At 43.5% G+C, this 23,408-nt stretch overlaps 1 protein-coding gene across 14 annotated transcripts in view; it reads left to right on the forward strand.

Annotated features, from left to right (window-relative positions):
• The window catches only part of LOC126424792 (uncharacterized), a 322,429-nt gene that overhangs the window by 61,355 nt on the left and 237,666 nt on the right, over window positions 1-23,408 (forward strand). For 2 of the 14 annotated variants that reach the window (XM_050087576.1, XM_050087568.1), the window contains exon 7: window positions 18,212-18,417. The exons of 9 other annotated variants lie outside the window; for them this stretch is intronic. In XM_050087576.1, the coding sequence (XP_049943533.1) occupies window positions 18,212-18,417 (206 nt within the window). Of the gene's footprint in view, window positions 1-18,211; window positions 19,231-23,408 lie in introns of all 14 variants that reach the window. 3 more of the 14 variants (XM_050087575.1, XM_050087579.1, XM_050087578.1) reach the window with 3 other exon arrangements.

Raw genomic sequence — 23,408 nt, forward strand, 5'->3', positions numbered from 1 at the left:
TGAAGTCACTGATGACAGTGCCACCAAAGCAGAGTTATTAAACACGGTTTTCCGAAACTCTTTCACCAAAGAAGGCGAAGTAAATATTCCTGATTCCAATCAAGAACAACTGCCAAGATGAGAAACATAGAAGTAGATATCCTCGGTGTAACAAAGCAGCTTAAATCACTTAATAAAGGTAAGGCCTCCGGTCCAGATTGTATACCAGTCAGGTTCCTCTCAGAGTATGCTGATAAAATAGCTCCATATTTAGCAATTATATACAACCACTCGCTCACAGAAAGATCCGTACCTAAAGACGGGAAAATTGCTCAAGTCACACCAATACCCAAAAAGGGAAGTAGGAGTAATCCGCTCAATTACAGGCCTATATCACTAACGTCGATTTTCAGCAAGGTTTTGGAACATATACTGTATACGAACATTATGAAGTACCTCGAAGAAAACGATTTATTGACATATAGTCAACACGGATTCAGAAAACATCGTTCTTGTGAAACACAACTAGCTCTTTGTACTCATGAAGTAATAAGTGCTATCGACAGGGGATGTCAAATTGATTCCATATTTTTAGATTTCCAGAAGGCTTTCGACACCGTTTCTCACATGCGTCTTCTAATCAAACTGCTTGCCTATGGAGTATCGCCTCAGTTGTGCGACTGGATTCGTGATTTCCTGTCAGAAAGGTCACAGTTCGTAGTAATGGACGGAAAGTCATCGAGTAAAACAGAAGTAATATCCGGCGTTCCCCAAGGAAGTGTTATAGGCCCTCTATTGTTCCTGATCTCTATTAACGACATAGGAGACAATCTGAGTAGCCGTCTTAGATTGTTTGCAGATGATGCTGTCATTTGCCGTCTTGTAAAGTCATAATATGATCAAAACGACTTGCAAAATGATTTAGATAAGATATCTGTATGGTTCGAAAAGTGGCAATTGACACTGACTAAAGAAAAGTGCGAAGTTATTCACATGAGTACTAAAAGAAATCAGCTAAATTTCGATTACGCGATAAGTCACACAAATCTGAGGGCTGTAAATTCAACTAAATACTTAGGGATTATAATTACAAATAACCTAAATTGGAACGATCACATAGATAATATTGTGGTAGATCAAACCAAAGACCGCGATTCATTGGCAGAACACTTAGAAGGTGCAACAGGTCTACTAAAGAGCCTGCTTACATTACGCTTGCCCGCCCTATTCTGGAGTACTGCTGTGCGGTGTGGGATCTGCATCAGGTGGGACTGACGGATGACACCGAAAAAGTGCAAAGAAGGGCAGCTCGTTTTGTATTATCGTGGAATAGGGGAGATAGTGCAACAGACGTGATACGTGAATGGGAGTTTCAATCATTAAAACAAAGGCGTTTTTCGTTTCGACGGGATCTTCTCATGAAATTTCAATCACCAGTTTTCTCATCCGATAGCGAAAAATTGTGTTTGCACCCACCTATATAGGGAGAAATGGTCATCACGGTAAAATAAGAGAAATGAGGGCTCGCACAGAAAAAATTCAGTGCTCGTTTTTCCCGCGTGCCGTTGGAGAGGGGAACGGTAGAGAGACAGCTTGAAGGTGCTTCACTGAACCCTCTGCCAGGCACTTTATTGTGAATAGCAGAGTAATCACGTAGATGTAGAAGTACAGGGTGTCCCACTCAAATCTCCCTGATTTCAGAGACCCAGGAAGAGAAGACACAGTAGATACAATGAAAAATGCACCACATTGTAGAGCATCTGAAATAATTTATTTTTTTATCATGAATACACCTCTACATATGAACCACTTGTAGCACGAAGAATATCGAGTCTACATTCAATTTCTTGCCGAGTTCTTTGTAACATTTCCTCTGTTACTGTTGCAATCGCATTAGTGATACGATGTCGCAACGCAGGAATGTCGTCCACTTTGGTCGCATACACTCGGTCCTTCACGAATCCCCACATGAACAAATCAAGTGGCGTAATGTCGGGTGAACGTGGTGGCCAGGCAATGGGTCCTCCATGTCCGATCCAACGATTGGGAAATTTATTATCCAGGAACTTGTGAACATCCGTTGACCAATGCGGCAGAGCTCCATCTTGTTGAAAACTGATGTTGAGTTGCAAGTCTTGTATCAGAGGGTACACAAACTGCTCTAGCATGTCCATATACAGTGACTCATTCAGTGTTTGTTCCGCAAAGAAGAACGGTCCAACAACGCTGTCGTGCATTGGTCAGTACCAGACGTTTAGTTTAGGGCTATCACGAACATGTTCAATGACAGTGTGCGAATTTGCAAACCCCAAATCCGAACATTATGCCTATTAACCCTTCTTGATAGATGAAAGGTTGTCTCATCTGAGAATAAACATTTTTCCAGGAAGCTGGCATCCATATCAATAAGCTGCAGTATATCCACAGCAAATTGTTATCGGTATCATTTGTCGTTCGGCGTCAGATGTTGCAGAATTTGCACTCAGGAAGCACACATACGAAGAAGCTGGTGAACTACAAGATGCAATGTTGATCGAGGTACATCAAGTTGCCTAGATGCTTGACGAAATGACTTATGTGGGCTTCTGAGAAACGTTTGTCTGATGTCCTCCACCGTCTCTTCTGAAACTCCGTAACGTGCACCGCCAGGATGTTTCCGAATACCTCCTGTTTCCAGAAACTTCCTATACCATTTCTTAACAGTTTTCACATCAGGTGGATCACATTCATACGCACGACGATAATTTCTTTACACAGTAATCGGCGATTTTGTTTCTGCAAACCACAGTACTGCTTCCGTGCGCTGCTGTGGAGTCGCCATTTTCACTTCATGCGACCATGCTGCACTCTGGCGACGATACTTGGCACTTCTGACGCGGGAATACAAATTCTTTGAGATGCTCTACAATGTGGCGCATTTTTCACTGTCGTAGGCGGAGGGTACCCTGAGTACCTCTATCCGTTCTCCCTTCTATTCCAGTCTCGTATTGTTCGTGGAAAGAAGGATTGTCGGTATGCCTCAGTGTGGGCTGTAATCTCTCTGATTTTATCCTCATGGTCTCTTCGCGAGATATACGTAGGAGGGAGCAATATACTGCTCGACTCCTCGGTGAAGGTATGTTCTCGAAACTTCAACAAAAGCCAGTAGCTTGCTACTGAGCGTCTCTCGCGCAGAGTCTTCCACTGGAGTTTATCTATCATCTCCGTAACACTTTCGCGATTTCTAAATGATCCTGTAACAAAGCGCGCTGCTCTCCGTTGGATCTTCTCTATCTCTTCTATCGACTCTATCTGGTACGGATCCCACACTGGTAGCTTTGTAAGTAACATATCGGATTGCCGCAGCGGTAACACCGGTTCCCGTCAGATCACCAAAGTTAAGCGCTGTCGGGCTGGGCTAGCACTTGGACGGGTGACCAACCGGTCTGCGAGTGGGGTGCACTCAGCCCTTGTGAGGCAAACTGAAGAGCTACTTGATTGAGAAGTAGCGGCTCCGGTCTCGTAAACTGACATATGGCTGAGAGAGCGGTGTGCTGACCAGATGCCCCTCCATATTCGCATCCAGTGACGCCTGTGAGCTGATGACGACACGGCAGCCGGTCGGTACCGTTGGGTCTTCCAAGGCCTGTTCTGACGGAGTTTACTTTAGTTTTTTTAGTTTGTTGGCAACATGTGTCCACTGCATTGTTTGGTCAGCGCCAGCCTCGAACTCCAGCTCTTATGTACTGAAATCGGCACTCATCTGACCAGGTCACGGTTTTACAGTCGACTAGGATCGAACTTATATGGTCAAAAGACCAGGAGAGGAGCTGAAAGCGATGTCGTGCCCTTAGAAAAAGTACTCGCGTCGGTCGTCTGCTGCCATAGACCATTACCGCCATATTTCGCCGCACTGCTCTAACGGACCGTTCGTCGTAAGTACCACAATGATTTCTGTGTGTTGCTTGTCTGTTAGCACTGACAACTCTACGCAAACGCCGCTGCTCTCGGTCGTTAAGTGAAGGTAGTTGACCATTGCGTCGTCTGTGGTGAAGGGCAATGTCTGAAATTCGGTATTCTTGGCACACTTTTGGTACTGTGTATCCAGGAACACTGAATTCACTAAATCTGTATGTCTGCATATCACTATTTCGGGACTGTTTGTTAACTAAGTGTAAAGCATATGATTAGCACTCAGTGTTAACTGATAATGACAAATATTAAAGATGCGCAAACCTAGACAATACACACACCATTTACGCAAATCTCTCACAAACGGAAATACACAAAATTCTGTCCCAATTATTACTGAGTTTATTTCTAACTCAGCAATGTTCTTATTACTGGAAAGAAGAAGATTAGGTTTTAATGCCTCGTCGACATCGCGATCATTAGAACCAGAGGTTGAGCTGTGTCAAGATGTGGAGACAAATCGGCCGTGTCCTTTCAAGGGAACCAACCCGGCAGTTGCCTGGAGTGATTTGGAGAAGCTAAGCCGGGATGTTCGTTGTGGATTTGAATGAGAGTACAATTTGCGCCGACCCTTGAGGCCGAGTGGTTCTAGGCGCTTCAGTCTGGAACCGCGCGACCGCTGCGGTCTCAGGATCGAATCCTGCCTCGGACATGGATGTCTGTGATGTGCTTAGGTTAGTTGAGTTTAAGTAGTTCCAAGTTCTAGGGGACTGATGAACTCAGATGTTAAGTCCCATAGTGCTCAAATCCAATTATATAGTACAATGTGCCAACCACTATACTGCCTGGCTAACTTCGTATTACTGCGATGCTGATCAACTTAAAGGGTTTCAACAAATAGCAAGCAGCAGTATAAACTAGGCTATCTTATGGAAAGAGCGCTAAGGGAACCCAATAGCAAAACTGAAATGGTTCAAACGGCTCTAAGCACTATGGGACTTAACATCTAAGGTCGTCAGTCCCCTGGACTTAGAACTACGTAAACCTAACTAACCTAAGGACATCTTACACATCATGCCCGAGGCGGGATTCGAACCTGCGACCGTAGCAGCAGCGCGGTTCCAGACTGAAGCGCCTAGAACCGCTCGGTCACAACGGCCAGCTCAATAGCAAAACACAGGGGTTTTCACGAACCGTGGTGGACACTTTGATAACGCTCTCAAGAAATAACGCCCTGTTTATTTTTGCCACGACCACCAACCGAGGTAGCAGGAAACAGGCCTAGCCAAACTCCATAGTGTTTGGGAAGTGGCGACTCTCCAGTAACTGCAGACACGCTTTTCAAAGTAAACATCCGCCATCCATATGTGGCGAGCAGACCTCCACAGCTGTAGGTGAGACAGTGTAAGGGAATAGCTGGCAGCTCTACCGCCCGTTGCCAGCTTTCAGCTGCGAAGCGCCATTGGCTGCTTGAGAAAACAGAAGACGTCTACACAGCTGTGTCAACAGTGAGGCGTTCCCATAGAGACGTTTACAAAATTGCATTACGTTATTGGCTGAGGCCAGCCAGCGAAGTTGTCGCACACAGCCCACTCATGCTGACAGGGTTCGATTCATGCCGACTCCACCACAGCGAGCTCAGGCTCAGATCCAGAGAGTCTGCGTCCCAGACAGACAACCCCCAGAAAAACACATGCGTCAGCTGCACACGCAGATAAATCCCCGGTCGTGGCAAACTGAGCGTGCCACCTACCGACAGGCCAGGAAAAAAAAATTGTAGCTTTATGTCGTTGTTGTTGTTGTTGTTGTTGTGGTCTTCAGCCCAGAGACTGGTTTGATGCAGCTCTCCATGCTACTCTATCCTGCGTAAGTTTCTTCATCTCCCAGTACCTACTGTATAAGGCGTTCTGCAAGCAGAGGTATTAATATGAGCATATTCACAACTCACAAAATTTTAGTGTTTTTATATTAGCAAAGAAACACTTTTTCTATGTGACAAAAATGTCGCAGTTGCACCGTTTGACGGCTAGGGGTCCATGAAGGTTTTACCAACGACTGTCTAACATACTCAGAACAACCACGTGCTCCATGCATAATGGTTGTAGCCTCAGCCAAACTAGTAACCATCTCTTCTGGAATGCTTATTCCAGTCTTGTATTCCAAATGCTTTATCTACCCCTACCAAAACAAATCCATAGGAGTTCGGCAGCATCTATAAAACTATTTTCATCACACAGCATTATGAACACCATCTGTGAACATCATTAGTGCTTCAGTGGTTGTCAACCCGATCTCCACTGCCCACGACCAAGTGTTCCAGGTTTCATTATGGACGGTAGGCAGGAAGGATTTTAAAAATATTTTAATTAACTTTTGGTGCGACCGGTAGCCGCGTGGTTTATGGCGTCTTGTCATGATGCGCGAGGCTCCCCCCGTCGGAGGTTCTCCTCCCTCGGGCAAGGGTGTGTGTGTCGTCCTCAGCATAAGTTAGTTTAAGTTCGATTAAGTAGTGTGTAAGCTTAGGGACCGATGATCTTAGCAGTTTGATCCCATAAGACCTTAACACAACTTTAAAAAAAAAGGAAAGTAAATAAAATTAACTTTTCATAAAACTTTGACATGAAGTACACTGTGTGATCAAAAGAATCCGGACATCCCCAAAAAAAAAGGTTTATCATATTAGGTGCATTGTGCTTCAACCTGCTGTCAGGTACTCCATATCAGCGACATCAGTAATCATTAGACATCGTGAGAGAGCAGAACGGGGCGCTCCGCAGAACACACGGACTTTGAACGTGGTCAGGTGATTGGGTGTCACTTGTGTCATACGTCTGTACGCGATATTTCCACACCCCTAAACATCCCTAGGTCCGCTGTTTCCGATATGGTAGTGAGTGGAAAGTGTATAGGCCGACCTCGTCTGTTGACTGACAGAGACTGCCGACAGTTGAAGAGGGTCGTCACGTGTAATAGGCAGACATCTATCCCGACCATCACATAAAAATTCCAAACTGCATCAGGGCCCACTGCAAGTACTATGACCGTTAGGTGGGAGGTGAAATGGTTCAAATGGCTCTGAGCACTATGCGACTTAACATCTGAGGACATCAGCCCCCTAGAACGTATAACTACTTAAACCTAACTGACCTAAGGACATCACACACATCCATGCCCGAGGCAGGATTCGGACCTGCGACCGTAGCGGTCGCGCGGTTCCAGACTGAAGCGCCTGGAACAGCACGGCCGCACAGGCCGGCGCCGACTTCGTGCCAGGCCTCACCGAAGGACATCGATACCTCTCCTCAGTGTAGCATTCCGTGAAGAATGGTTGTCATTCCCCAAGAAACCTTGCAGCACCTGATTGAACGTATGCCTGCGAGAGCGGAAGCTATCATTAAGACTAAGGGTGGGCTAACACCATACTGAATTCCAGCATTACCGATGGAGGGCACCACGAACTTGTAATTCATTTTCAGCCTGGTGTCCGGATACTTTTGATCGCATTGTGTATTTGGTAATTAGTTATTTTATATGCTTTAAGTTCCTGTAACTCTGCTTTATAAATTTTACGAAGTAGAGTTATTTTCCTAATTCATATGTAATCGTTACTATGGAACAGGTGGGTGGCTAGAAAATGTTACTGGTAACAGAGATACGAAAGTGGCCAGTAGGTGAAAATGTTGACTACCCCTGGAATAATTCTTCATGGACATCTATCAAGCAAATGGTCCACCTGTGACAATTATGTCATACAAGGAAGTGTTTCTATCTCTTCTAAGCGCACTAAAATTTTGTGTAGATAGTTTTTTTTTGTGTCCTATATACAAACGGCTTCTTCTAATTAGTGTTGTTTTGTAAATTTCTCATACATGAACTGTATATAATATATCCCATAGATTCCATTTTTATTTAATGAATAAAATTTCGATCTCTAATTTAACATTTAATTAATAATGTTTCGACATTTCGGCCTCTAATTGAATAGTTTGTAGAACCGACGCTTGTAACTGACTGCGCAACGATCCCACTGCCGTCAGCATACATTTCGCGTAGGGACCACGGAGACAAGATATGAGAAATTAGGCCTGATACGGAGGCACATACATAGTCGTTTTTTCCTCCTTCTGTTTGCGAGTAGAACGACTAGCTGCGGTAAAGCGTCCTTACGCATCGCACCGTACTGTGGCTTGCGGAGTAACCATGTAGATGTAGACAGCTAATTGCGTAAGACAACTTGCCAATATTTTTGATATAAATGTCATTACTCTGAACTACAGTAAATCTGAGAAATATCTGTGTGGATATGTGTTAACAAGTGCGGATCGTTCTCAACGACTCTCATGTGACTGCATGGAGTTGAGAAAGAGGGCCTTTCCACCGAAACACAGTGTACTAGGCTGCCTCAGTAATCAGTCACGATTTATGATATACTACATTTAGCTCTGTGCAACCAGGTACTTGAAAATACTTAGAAAAGCTAAAGAAACTGGTCTAGGCATGTGTATTCAATTACAGAGATATGTAAACAGGCAGAGTACGGTGCTGCGGTCGGCAACGCCTATAAAAGACAACAAGTGTCTGGCGCAGTTGTTAGAGCGGTGGTAGGTTATCAAAATTTAAGTGAGTCTGAACGTAGTGTTGTAGTCGGCGCACGAGCGACAGCACACGTCATCTCCGAGGTAGCGACGACCTGTGGATTTTCTAGTATGACCATTTCACGAGTGTGACTTGTGTGGTGTCACCGCCAGACACCACACTTGCTAGGTGGTAGCCTTTAAATCGGCCGCGGTCCGTTAGTATACGTCGGACCCGCGTGTCGCCACTATCAGTGATTGCAGACCGAGCACCGCCACACGGCAGGTCTAGTCTAGAGAGACTCCCTAGCACCCGCCCCAGTTGTACAGCCGACTTTGTTAGCGATGGTTCACTGTATACAGACGCTCTCATTTGCAGAGACGACAGTTTAGCATAGCCTTCAGCTACGTCATTTGCTACGACCTAGCAAGGCGCCATATTCAGTTACTATGTCTTCTGAACAGATAATATTGTGACTCATGTACCGTCAAGAGCGACGTTCATCATTAATGGATTAAGGTTAAGTATCAAACTAATTACGTCCGCTTTCTGAATTCTAATTCCTCGTCATGTTCCAGACCTCACGTCAGTATAGTTCTTCCCTCCTCACGCCAGCCTGCGTGAGCTAAAACGCGTGCATTTCGGCCTCAACTACTAACATGGTGTTGGCTCTTCTGCCAGCACCACAACTTGAATATCAGGAATCCGGTAAAACATCAAATCTCGGACTTCGCTGCGGCCGGAAAAAGATCCTCCAAGGACGGGACCAACGACGACTGAAAAGAACCGTTAAACATGACGGAAGTGCAACCCTTTCGCAAATTGCTGTAAATTTCGATGCTTCACCATCAACAAGTGTCAGTGTGTGAACCATTCAGCGAATCATCATCGATATGGACTTTAGGAGCCGAAGGCCCACTCTTGTAACCTTGATGGATACACGACACAAAGCTTTACTCCTAGCCTGGGACCGTCAACAACGATATTGGACTGTTGATGAGTGTAAACATGTTGCCTGGTCGGGCGAGTCTCATTTCAAATTGTATCGAGCGGATGCACGTGTACAGGCATGGAGACAGCCTCATGAATTCAAGCTGGTGTAGGCTTTGTAGTGGTGTGGGGCGTGTGCAGTTGGAGTGATATGGGACCCCTGATACGTTTAGATTCGACTCTGACAGGTGACACGTACATAAGCATCCTGTCTGATCATCTGCATCCATTCATGTCCATTGTGCATTCCGACAGACTTGGGCAATTCCAGCAGGGCACTGCGACACCCCACATAACCCGAATTGCTACACAGTGTCTCCAAGAACACTTCTGAGTCTAAGCACTTCCGCTGGCCACCAAATTCCCCACGCGTGAACATTATTCAGCATTTCTGGGAAGCTGATAAGAAGAGATCACCACCCCCTCGTACTCTTACGGATTTAGGGACAGCTCTGCAGGATTCATGGTGTCAGTTCCTTCGAGCACTACTGCAGACATTAGTCGAGTCCTTCCGCGTCGTGCTGCTGCACTTCTGCATTCACGTGGGTGTGCTACCCAATATTAGGCATGTGCACCAGTTTATTTGGCTCTTCAGCGTAGCTTCTAACTGAAATAATATACGTATAAGCACTGCTAAAGTTGACGCATCTGACTGTATTGCTATCATAAGGGATTCCCTAATTCATAAGTAATTCTCATAAGTATGCGTGAATTTCAAAGTATGGGAAAATGTATACGGAAGCGGTCGCGTTAGAGAAACGTGTGGGTAACATGAACTCTAGCTCGATGGAATTAATTGCACCGATATACAAACCTTATAACCATTTAAAGCTGATTGCATTGTGAATTATCTATCGTATACTTTCATAAATAAATCGTGCTGTCTACATAGGCTAATTTCCTTTAAATTTAATAATGGATTCTATACTGAAAATAAACCTTTTCGCTCTACGGTCGTGTGAAAGTTCCAAAAATAAATTTACTTAAGTAAACTTGTTACGTAAAGAAAGTTAGATCCAGCGAAAACTACTATCTTCTGTTGTATCTGTTTGATACTGTATCACGATTACGTTACAACTAAGACCACCGATGTAATTTACCACCTTTACTGGCTTTCTTCTGTTTTTCTGTTGCGATGAAAAAAAAGTAACTTTTTACACTTTTGTGTATCTTCCCGTTTAAGAGAACTTTTTGTAATAAACGAATTATTCGAATAGAACATCCGAAGTATGCTTCTCATTTAGTTTCAATTAAGAATAACAGTTTTCCTCTAGACAACTAGACAGTCGTAACTTCATTAATCTCTTTATGACAACTTCATCGCAGTTATAATTATATGGAAAATGTTGATTATCTTTGCCTCCCTTAGGAAGACTTTTTCCAACTACTATATACTTAACGCCTTTCCTCTTTGTTTCAAATATTAGCCGTAGAACCGAAATCGGAGTAGCGTACGAGTACAAGCAAAAAATTTACAATACCACTGACGGACAGCACTAAAAAACAAAACAAAAAAGAAGGAAAAAAGGAGCTAGGTGCCACCATCACTTTTAACCACACAATTTTACATTTGTTCAGAGTTCACACGTTCTGCAGGTTTTGGCATTAGCCGTCCCATTACAGTCCCTAGGTTGAGTGGTCACTCGACACGATCAACAACAATACGTGAGCGCTATGTGGTACATTCAGTGCTCGTGGTCTATATCTAAAAAACGCTAGGGCGTATTATCGCTAAAGGGACAAGCGAATATTCCTTGGATATACACTAGGATCTATCACAATAAAATAACACTCTTGGGTTACTACGTTCAAGACCCAAAACACGAATTCTCCATCAACAAAACAGCCACAACAACAGGCCCCTCCAACCATCACGGGATTTTGACGATCTAACGCGCCAATCAGACAAAATTTGGCACGATATCCCTCAGGAGCAGTCCAACAACTCTAACACTTAGTGCAGTGCCAAGACGAATAAATGCTTACATAAGGACCAAAGATTGTTATTGATTTGCTCAATTTGTGAAGCTATTGCTCTTGAATAAATAGCCCAATTTTCCTGATCTTTACATGTATATCACATCTACTGATTTCTGTCCCATTCGGATAATTCCTTCGTGGTGCGTGGTTTTTTTTCTCATACGTGTAATCGTTTAATGTATTGATGCAGTTGCCTTATATGGCTTTTAAAAATTATTTTGGCAATCCAGAATCAGTCAAAGTCCATGTGTTTATAGTTCCTTGGACTCAGAAATCCCTTCTACTGCATTTCCAACGTCATATCAAAGTTCATCTTCTGCAGCAGGTCACTTCCAGCTCATATAGGACTTACCCAATACATTAACTTACGATCTGTTTTTCTCGATACTTGCAACCGCACCGAGGTATAGTTCACCGTAGCTGATAAATAATCATCCCTATTAACAATTTTTAGATCACACACCTTTGTTTCTTTAGCCAACCTGGTCTATAGCGAGTTGCTGACGACACAATAGTGACTCTGGTTTCGTCATCGAGTACCATTTTTAAACCGGCATCGCTAAGGTATAATTCATCGTAGTTGACAAATAATCACCCCTATTAACATTTGTTTAGATCATGCACTTTTGTATCTGTGCCAGCCTGATCGACTTCCAGTCCCTGATGACACAATACTGACTTTGGTTTCGTCACCTAGTACTATTTTAAAATCGACATCGCTATATGATGTCACTTCTGGGTTGTTAATTGCTCTGACCTCTTTTCAAATGGTTCAAATGGCTCCGAGCACTATGGGACTTAACATCTGAGGTCATCAGTCCCCTAGAATTTAGAACTACTTAAAACTAACTAACCTAAGGACACCACACACATCCATGCCCGAGGCAAGATTCGAACCTGCGACCGTAGCGGTAGTGCGGTTCCAGACTGAAGCGCCTAGAACCGCTCTGATCACTTTTGCCAGTTTCATTTGTTACTTCTGTTTCTGCCGTCTCTCTTGATGGTCATTTATTTTCTCAGTCGAAATTTTCCGGCTTTAATTGAGAGTTTTCTCTTCCTGCCACGATCCCTTGCCGTTGAAGTAATTACCTCAATTCTCAGGTTACCTTCCATTCTGAAAGTGGATGCACTCAGCGACTGTATGTGACTTATAAAGTCTCTCTCATTCATACACACACACACGGTATAAACATCGTAAATAGAAGTCAGTCTCGAACATATACTTCGTTAGGTTAACAACAAATAGGTAAACATACCAAAGAAGATGAAACACGTAATGGAGTTGCAATATTTACATTGTGAAAAACAGTGTGCGACGAAATAGTTGTATCGAGTGGCAAAAGAACAATAGTCCACCACAAACTAGAGTGAGAAACACTTTGAACAGTGTGTGGAAGGCGAGAACACAAAAATGTGATTATATGGCAGTGATAAAAGTGGTAGTGCGACCTTCAGACCAGATGTGAGGAAACGCAGATCAGCAAATCGTAATTACATTTTTTACAAAAAAATCACGTAGTGAACTGTTTAATAATCTATCTAAAACTTACAAAACTGTGTCGTCATAGATCCCACTGAAGACGCCTTAGAACAGGAGAAGGCGAAACGCGTATGGGGTAAATAAAGTAACTAGCAGCAGGAAAAGGCAGTTTTATTTACAAAATAAGTATTTATATGCTTTCTACGCAGGATGTACACACAAACAAACTTGTTAAATGTTTCAAAGCTTTACGGTCCTTCAGAGTAGTCACCAGAATTGTGTGTAACCAGTTGTCAGTGATGTGGAACTTGTAGGATAGTTTTAGCAGCGCCAGTTGTGTTGATAGATCGAGAGGAGCGGTCTATTTCCCGAATCTCTGTAACAGATCTGAAACGATTGCCAAGTAGTGCTTCCTTCATGTTAGGAATCAAGTTGAAATCACAAGGGCTTAAGTCCTGGGACTGTGGTGGATTGCAGGCTGTGTTTCAAAAATGAACAGCTTAGACAAAGAAGCGGCTACACTTTCTGCACAGATCCGCCCATCATTTTGCAGGAGAATGTCCGGTCTCGTGTGGCACAGCTTGCGACTGATTTGGTCGATCGATGGGGCTTGATTCCTGAGATGAAGGAACCTCTTTATGGCATTCGTTTCAGAACTTTCACAGAGATTCGTCATGGAGTAGACCGCTCCACTCGGTGTATCAACACATCTGACGCTACTGCATGTGCCCTACGACTTCCACATTGCTGGCAACGGGTTATACACAAGGACAGGAAAACTTCGAAACATGTGTCTGCTTTGTGTATGTTGTAAATAAATATTTGCCTCTATTAAAGTTCCAACCCTCGTAGTTCTTAAGAATGGACCTCGAATCATATATCGATAGGAAATGCGAAATGGCTGACAGCTTCAGTGTGGTGTAAAAACGCAAGCTCATCTTGTACTGAGGACACTGTAGGGCGACCATACTTTTTGGTGTGCAGCGCTTTTACGAATAATTTATAATTTAACCTGTGCCCTATTAGACCACTCTGTGCATTTACAACTCCCTATGGGATTCTGGAGTAACAGAACTCTACCATTTAGTGAAGAAGATGTATGAGACAGGCGAAATACCCTCAGACTTCACGAAGAATATAATAATTCCAATACCAAAGAAAGCAGGTGTTGACAGATGTGAAAATTACTGAACTATCAGTTTAATAAGCCACAGCTGCTAAATACTAACACGAATTCTTTACAGATGAATGGAAAGACTGGTAGAAGTCGACCTTGGGGAAGATCAGTTTGGATTCCGTAGAAATGTTGGAACACGTGAGGCAATACTGACCATACGACTTATCTTAGAAAATAGATTAGGAAAAGGCAAACCTACGTTTCTAGCATTTGTAGACTTACAGAAAGCTTTTGACAATGTTGACTGGAATACTCTCTTCCAAATCTGAATATGTCAGGGGTCAAATACATTGAGCGAAAGGCTATTTACAATTTGTACAGAAATCAGATGGCAGTTAAAAGGGTCGAGGGGCATGAAAGGGAAGCAGTGGTTGGGAAGGGAGTGAGACAGGGTTGTAGCCTATCCCCGACTTTATTCAATCTGTATATTGAGCAAGCAGTAAAGGAAACAAAAGAAAAATTCGGAGTAGGAATTAAAATCCATGGAGAAGAAATAAAAACATTGAGGTTGGCCGATGACATTGTAATTCTGTCAGAGACAGCAAAGGACCTGGAAGAGCAGTTGAACTGAACAGTGTCTTGAAAGGAGGATATAAGATGAACATCAACAAAAGGAAAACGAGGATAATGGAATGTAGTCAAATTAAATCTGGTGATGCTGAGGGAATTACATTAGGAAATGGGACACTTAAAGGAGTAAATGAGTTTTGCTATTTGGGGAGCAGAATAACTGATGATGGTCGAAATAGGGAGAATATAAAATGTGACTGGCAATGGCAAGGAAAGCGTTTCTGAAGAAGAGAAATTTGTTAACATCGAGTATAGATTTAAGTGTCAGGAAGCCTTTTCTGAAAATATTTGTATTTAGTGTAGCCATGTATGGAAGTGAAACGTGGACGATAAATAGTTTAGACAATAAGAGAATAGAAGCTTTCAAAATGTGGTGCTACAGAAGAATGCTGAAGGTTCGATGGGTAGATCACAAAACCAATGTGGAGGTACTGAATAGAATTGGAGAGAAGAGGAGATTGTGACACAACATGACTAGAAGAAGGGATCGGTTGGTAGGACATATTCTGAGACTTCAAGGGATGACCAATTCAGTATTGGAGGGAAGCGTGGAGGGTAAAAATCGTAGAGGGAGACCAAGAGATGAATACACTAAACAGATTCAGAAGGATGTAGGTTGCGGTTGGTACTGGGAGATGAAGAAGCTTCCACAGGATAGAGTAGCATGGAGAGCTGCATCAAACCAGTCTCTGGACTGAAGACCACAACAACAACAACACGTGATTTCGACAGCCCTTATCAGTTCAAGAGTTTCTGCAAGCTTTTCTGTGATAGTATTTGAATATGAACGTGCACCAATTGTGCTTGTTATTTTCTTATCAGGTACAGTTTTTGAGGTGATTTACGTAACAACAGATGTTGCTTATTACTACAAAACATAAATAATTAATTATGATTTATTCCAAACATTAAATGACATGTTAACAAATATTAATATTGAAAGAGTACGAATTAATAAGTCCTGTAAAGTTTAGAAGAGGACTGCAGCGTAATTAGAATTGATTGTTGAAACTAGCAGTTGCAGCTGTGAAGAATGGAGCAAAAATGGCGGTGCAAAATTATAGCTCATAGTATGTGGACGATGAGTTTCCTTCTTTCTAGTGATTGAATGATTACCCTTCATTATTTTAAGCAAGTTGATTCTTTAGTCTACATTTATACACTCATACCGTAATTAAAATTAATTTAATACTGGTCACCTTTTCACTGCCAGCATAGAAAGTTTCAGGATAGTAACAAAATACGACAAACAACAACTTCAACCTAAGTGAAATGACAAATAAATCGAAACCCTTAGCTGCCGACGGGTGTTGTTGATATACATCAATGAGGAGAGCTGAAAATGTGTGGCCCGACCAGCATTCGAACCCGTGATCTCCGGCTTACATGGAAGACGCTCTGTCCATCTGAGCCACCGAGGGCACAGGGGATAGTGCGACTGCAGGTACTTATCCCTTGCACGCTTCCTGTGAGACCCCCAGTCCCAATAGTTCACAACCTACATTCATAGTGTTCCTAATAGGTATTTGCCCATTCACTCATTACTCGCGCCAGCCTAAGCTGACGAGTCCCGTAAGAGTTCGGGCAAAGTGTGCGCATTCGCACAGAAGGAGGTAAATGGCCAGGTAGCCTTTAACTGTATGAAGATGGTATCTGTTCCCGAAAGAACAGATACCACTGGATGGGCAAATATCTACGAGGGTCACTCCAAAAGAAATGCACACTATTTTTGTAAAAATACAGTTTTCATTCTGCATGTGTGAAAGTTTTACAGTGTGTAGATACATCCTTCCCGCTTGTTTTCAAACTTGGTTCAACCTGTTCCCGTGAGTGGCGCCGTCACAGCATGTCTTCAAGATGGCTGCTACACTTGATGTTCGTCAGAAGCGACGTACTGCCATAGAACTCCTGTGCTGTGAAAACGAGACAGTGGGAAACATCCACAAAAGGTTGAAAAAGGTGTACGGAGATGCTGCTGTCGATCGCAGTACAGTTAGTCGGTGGGCAAGCAGGTTACGTGATGAAAGCAGGCGCGGCAACATTGAGGATTGTCCTCGCAGCGGCAGGCCTCGTACTGCACACACTCCAGACAATGTGCAGAGAGTTAACGAATTGGTGACTGCTGACAGACGCATCACAGTGAACGAATTGTCACGCTACGTTGGGATAAGGGAAGGAAGTGTTTGCACAATACTGAAAGTGCTGCCGTTAAAAAAGATTTGTGCCACGTGGGTTCCCAGGATGTTGACAGTGGCTCACAAAGAAACAAGAAAAACGCTATGTAGCGAACTTTTGGAATAGTACGAGAGTGGTGGTGATGAATTTCTTGGAAGAATGGTGACAGGTGATGAAAAATGGCTCCCTCATTTTTCACCAGAGACCAAGAGGCAATCATTGGAGTCGCATGATGTAAATTCACCCATGAAAAATAAATTTAAAACGACACCTTCTTCTAGAAAATTTTGGCTACGGTGTTTTTCGATTCCGAAGGACTCTTGCTTGTGGACATGATGCAAAGAGGAACCACCATAAATTCTGATGCATGTGACGACACAGCAGAAACTGCAAGCTCGACTGAGTCGTGTTCGACCACATCTGCAAAAGCAGTATGTTTTGCTGTTACACGACAATGCACGGCCACATATCAGTCAAAAAACCATGGAAGCGATCACAAACCTCGGGTGGACAACACTGAAACACCCGCCCTACAGTCCTGACCTGGCTCCATGTGACTATCATCTCTTTGGGAAACTGAAAGACTCTCTTCGTAGAACAAGGTTTGAAGATGATGACTCCCTTGTGCACGCTGTCAAACAGTGGCTCCAACAGGTTGGTCCAGAATTTTACCGTGCAGGTATATAGGCGCTGGTTCCAAGATGACGTAAGGCAGTTGAGAGGGATGTAAATTACGTAGAGAAATGAAAATATTGTTCCTAAAGAATGTATCTACACACTGTGAAACTTTCAGACACGTAGAATAAAAGATGGATTTAAAAAAAAGTAGTGTGCATTTCTTTTGGAGTGACCCCTCATATTAGGAACACTACGAATGTAGGTTGTGGACAGTTGGGAATATGGGTCTCACGGGAAGCGTGCAAGGGATACGTCCCTGCATTCGCACTATCCTCTGTGCCCTCGGTGGCTCAAACGGATAGAGCATCTGCAATGTAAGCAGGACATCCTGGGTTTGACTCCTGGTCGGAGCACATATCTTCAGGTGTCCCCATTGATGTATATCAACAACACCTATCGACAGCTAAGGGTTTCGATTTAATTACCATTTTATTCTAGAGAAGCTGCACGGTTATCAGTGGTAAATGTTCTTTCGGGAACAGATACCAGCTTCATATAATCAACGTAAGTGTCTGAGAATACTGAAGAACACTTATTCAGTTCACACCAGCTGGCAGTGTAAGAATGACGTGCTTTGTTGAGATACTCATATATGGGATTGTTTGGTAGTGACATCCATAATACGATAACCGTTTATGGTGGAAAGTTGCCCGCATTTGTGGCACATTCAGCATACGACGACAACCACCACCCAACTGCTGTCATTGATCTTGCAGGCGAGGAGTGGCAGCTGGAGGACAAAAGCAACGCTACGCTGTCCGTGGACACTGGTTGCATGCAGCTGTTGGCCAACGCCCTGGAACACCCCACGTGCCCACTGGAAGACCTGCCTCCGGAAACCACTAAGTGGCGCAAGCAGTGCCGTGTGCAGCTGTGGCACGACCTGTCACAGGGGTCGCCCCACATACCCGTCACCAGCTACCTGGCCTACACGCAGAGGGCCAACGTCAACCTCTGCCTCTTCGCCTGGATGACTGTCAACTCGGTCAGCATTTGCCAGGATGTCCCCTTCAGTATGATTCAGTCTGTGCGCGATGCCCGCTGCGTTTTCGGTGGTCCTGACGACCAACCCTGTCCGCAACTCAACGCAACCGACGCCGTCTGCTCTGTTTGCAGATCTATTCTCCTGCTGAAGTGTCGCGATTTTGCTTCCACAAGTTATCTCGAGGCATGTAGCTCCCTCATGGACCACCGTGGATTTTACTCACCATATTGTACGTATAAAATACGGAACAAAGACAAGCCGACAAACAGAATACTGAGCTACAAAGACAATCTAAACAGTGGCACCTTGAAGTACAGGGATTTTAAAATCGAGGGCTTAGAACCTTTAGAAATAACGTTTGTAGCAGTGAATATTCTCTTCCGATTTTTGACTGCCGCAGTGTATGTGTACCTTCCCAATTTACGTAACTTGCCCGGAAAGATATTCTTGTCCTTTCAGATAACAGGTATGGTCCAGATCTTGTTTTCTGAGGTCTTGTACCGTATGGCCGGTGTCCCCGACTTATCAGCGACGGTGCAGATCGATAGCGCACTAACTCTTCTGAACTGTATCTGGCTCAACTCATTCTGCTACCAAATGTACGCATGCGTTCGTCACCTCCGGCTTCCTAGCGACCTAGATCGTGCTGAAGCGAGGAAGGTATTCCGCCGTCAGCTGTTGTGTTCGCTAATACCCTGGAGCGTAGTACTGGTGGCAACCATTGCTTTGGAAAGAACGAGCGAATATTACCTGTTGCACAGTCGGGTAATATTCATCGTCGCAATTTCTCTGTCAGTAACTTACAATATAGTTTGTCTTGGACTGGTGGGATACATGTACCGACGTACTCGTAATTCCATGCGGCAGCTCAAAATTTATAGTAAAGAGGCGTTTGGCTCAAAGACACTAATTCTTTACATGTCAGCTAAGACTGTCGCTTTAAGTGGCATAGGCACGATTGTTAGAATTGGCTTCCACCAGGCACAAGGCATAGCGCAGTACGTGTACTATGTCCACATTGCTACGATGGTACAGGGTCCACTGCTTTTCGTTTTATTCGTTTGCAACAATGCAACTCTCCCTCTGCTCAGGGAGAGACTATTAGCATGGTGGAACCCCGATGTCATCGGTCCAGGACAAGAATTGTGTTCATCTGCCGAGAGAAATCTCGCAAAGAGAGTCAATGTACAGGCCGCGGCTGCGGAATCCACATTGTAATCTCCACGAGTGTTTTTTTTTTCCAAGGATTGTCTTCGTTGTGCTAAACCCTGTCATAAATTATCAATGTAGATGCTAGCTGGTTTGACAAAATTACTGTGATTCATGTAAAACTGCTTCCCTGTTTTCTAATATGATCTTCATTTCTGCAATGACATTAAATAATTAATAAATAAAATTATATCTATATGAAAATAAGATGTAAGTCTCTATTTCTTCTACCCAACAGGTTAAAGATTTACACATATATACCTTATTAACGTGCACTTCACAAATTAAACAAGATAAATTTTGTGATATTAGACTATGTCAAAGACGAAGATAGTACAAGAACTTAATGTTAACCGCGAATTACTGATTGCCCAGTCATGGCTCATCAGATTTCTCTCACTGTATATGGAGAAACCTGAGATTCTGTCTTCGACTGTCTAGAAATTACCCTTTTCTGGCAGTTTCTTATAAATGTTGTGTGACATGAAAATCCAACTTGAAACGAAATTATTCTTTGCGTACCTGCTTGCACTGATATGAAAAAAATCATGGGATACCTTCTAACACCGTATCGGGCCTCCTTTTGCTCGATATAATGCAGCCACACGACCTGGCATGGACTCAACAAGTCGTTTGAAGTCCCCGCAGGAATACTGAGCCATACCGCCATAGGCCTGCCGAAGACATTGTAATTCTGTTGGAGAGAGCAAAGGACCTGGAAGAGCAGTTGAACTGAACAGTGTCTTGATTGGAGGATATAAGATGAACATCAACAAAAGCAAATCGAGGATAATGGAATGTAGTTGAATTAAATCAGGCGATGCTGAGGGAATGACATTAGGAAATGCGACACTTAAAGGAATAAATGAGTTTTGCTATTTGGGAAGCAAAATAACCGCTGATGATGGTCGACGTTGAGAGAATATAAAATGTTGACTGGCAATGACTAGGAAAGCGTTCCTGAAGAAAAGAAGTTCCTTAACATCGAGTACAGTTTTACGTCTGAGGAAGTCTTTTCTGGTAGTATTTGTATGGAGTGCAGCCATGAAAATGAAACATGGATGATAAATAGTTTAGACAAGAAGAGAATAGAAGCTTTCCAAATGTGGTGCTATAGAAGAATGTTGAAGATGAAAGGGGTGGATCACGTAACTAATGAGGAAGTGCTGAACGGAATTGGGGAGAGGAATTTGTGGCACAACTTGACTAGATGAAAGGATCGGTAGGTAGGACATGCTCTGAGGCATCAAAGGATCACCAGTTAGTATTGGACGGCAGCGTGTAGGGAGACCAAGAGATGAATACACTAAGCAGATTCATAGGGATGATGGTTGCACAGAATAGAGTAGCTTGGAGAGCTGAATCAAGCCAGTTTCTGGACTGAAGACCAAAACAACAACAACTGTCTCTATAGCAGTCCATATTTGCGAGAGTACTACCGCTGCAGGATTTTGTGCACGCACTGACGTTTCAATTATGTCCAACAAATGTTCAATGGGATTCGTGTCGGGCGATCTAGGTGGCCAAATCATAGGCTCGAATTGTCCAAAATGTTCTTCAAACCAATCGCGAACAGTTGTGGCCCAGTGACATTGTGCATCATTGTTTGGGGACATGAGGTCCAAGTACGACTGTAAGTGTTCTCCAAGTAGCCGAACATGACCATTTGCAGTTAATGATGGGTTCAGTTGGACTAGAGGACCCAGTTCATTCCATGCAAACATAGCCCACACCATTTTGGGGGCACCACCAGCTTGTCTAATGCCTTGTTGACAACGTGTGTTCATGGGTTCGTGCGAATTGCGCCACATTGTAATCCCACCATCAGCTCTTACCAACTGAAATTGGGACTCATCTGGCCAGGCCACAGTTTTCTAGTCGTCTAGGAATTAATCTGACCAGGCCACAGTTTTCTAGTCTAGGATCCAATTGATATACCCAAAAGCCCAGGAGAAGCGTGCTATTACCAAAGGCACGTGAGTCGGCCGTCTACTGCCATAGCCCATTAACAGTTTTCGCCAGGCTATCGTAACGGGTCCATTTGTCGTAGATCTCACATTGATTTCTGAGGTTATGTCACGCAGTCCTGGTTGTGTGTTAGCAGTGACAACTCTACGCGATCGCCGCTGCTCTAGATCGTTAAGTGAAGACATTCGGCTTTCAAAGTCTGTTAATAACCGTCGTGCGCCCTAATCACGTCGGAAACGATACGAATCGCCTTAGTACACATGATAGCTCCGCCAGTACCCTGTCCTTTTATACCTCGTGAACGCTGTACTACAGCCAAATGTATATGTGCTTATTTCTACCGCATGACGTTTGTCACCTTAGTGTACGTAAGTATTTTTTTAATTTAATTTACTGATGTTATCCGAAAGGAGCAATGGTCTTGCCGCAGTGGATACACTGGTTTCCGTGAGACCACCGAAGTTAAGCGCTGTTGGGCGTGGACGGCAATTGGATGGGTGACCATCTGGCCACCATGCGCTGTTGCCATTTTTCGGGGTGCACTCAGCCTCGTGATGCCAATTGAGGGGCTACTCGACCGAATAGTAGCGGATTCGGTCAAGAACACCATCATAACGACAGGGTGAGCGGTGTGCTGACCCCACGCCCCTCCTATCCGCATCCTCCTTGGCGGATGACACGGCGGTCGGATGGTCCCGGTAGGTCACCCGTGGTCTGAAGGGGGAGTTTTTTTTCTTTTTATCTGTAAGGGGTGCATTTTACACATGTCTGAAGAAGTTGTACCTGTGGATGTTTTTCATTTTAAATGCTGAGTCCAGAGAAATTAATATCATTGCAAAATGAGAGGTACAGGGAAGCGGAGACAATTAGTCAGTAGTGTGTTGAAGAAAGTGTAAAAGCTTGACTTGCTTGAGCTGGTTAGTGGTTCGATTCGAAAAGCAGGCGCACTTAGTCCCTTCCTCTCCCATTTAAAAATAAATTGTGTGAAACCTTTTAGGTTTTTATGTTGTGTACGACATTCCAGCAACTTGGCAAGCGCCATTCTTATCTTTTGAAGAATGAAGATATGTCGGAAATATTAAAGAAAGAAAAAACTGCTGCTAATTTTAAGGCAGTGCTTGAAATAACCTAGGAACAACCTTAAGATAAGAATGAAACTATGGAAACTACGTTGATAATTTTAAATCATTGTTTGAGATACGATAACTTGATGGAAAAACTGTTTGCTATAATTCAGTTTAAAGTCGTATATCGAATATATAGCACCCTTGCATCAAAACGTTTTTCTAAGAAAGAGAGGGATACTTAACTTGCACACTCAACACACACTTGATCGTACACACTGACACATCACAGAGACTGTTGGGGTTATTATGACAGAAGATGCCGCCAATTTTGGATGTGGAGAATGGCGTTGGGTGGGCCATTGAATGATGTGCAGGAGATGATAAGTCAGTAGCATGCAAAGACCATGCTAAACCGAATCGTATGACAGTCCGTCAGCCAACGACTAAAGGTTACGAGAGTAATCCCAAAAGTAAGGTCTCCTATTTTTTACATAGACCTGTTTATTTCTACAATGGTTTACATCTGTTTACGGCTTGAACATTTAGCTATTTTTCGACATAGTCACCATTTCTGTCGATGCTTTTTTGTAGACGATGTTCAGAAAGTTATGGACCTCTTCTTTCACCTCGTCGTCGGAGCTGAATCTCTGGGACCACATTTAGAGCTGAAAGGTACTGTGAGAC

The sequence above is a fragment of the Schistocerca serialis genome, chromosome 10 (genome assembly GCF_023864345.2).
Source record: "Schistocerca serialis cubense isolate TAMUIC-IGC-003099 chromosome 10, iqSchSeri2.2, whole genome shotgun sequence".
Classification (NCBI taxonomy): domain Eukaryota; kingdom Metazoa; phylum Arthropoda; class Insecta; order Orthoptera; family Acrididae; genus Schistocerca; species Schistocerca serialis.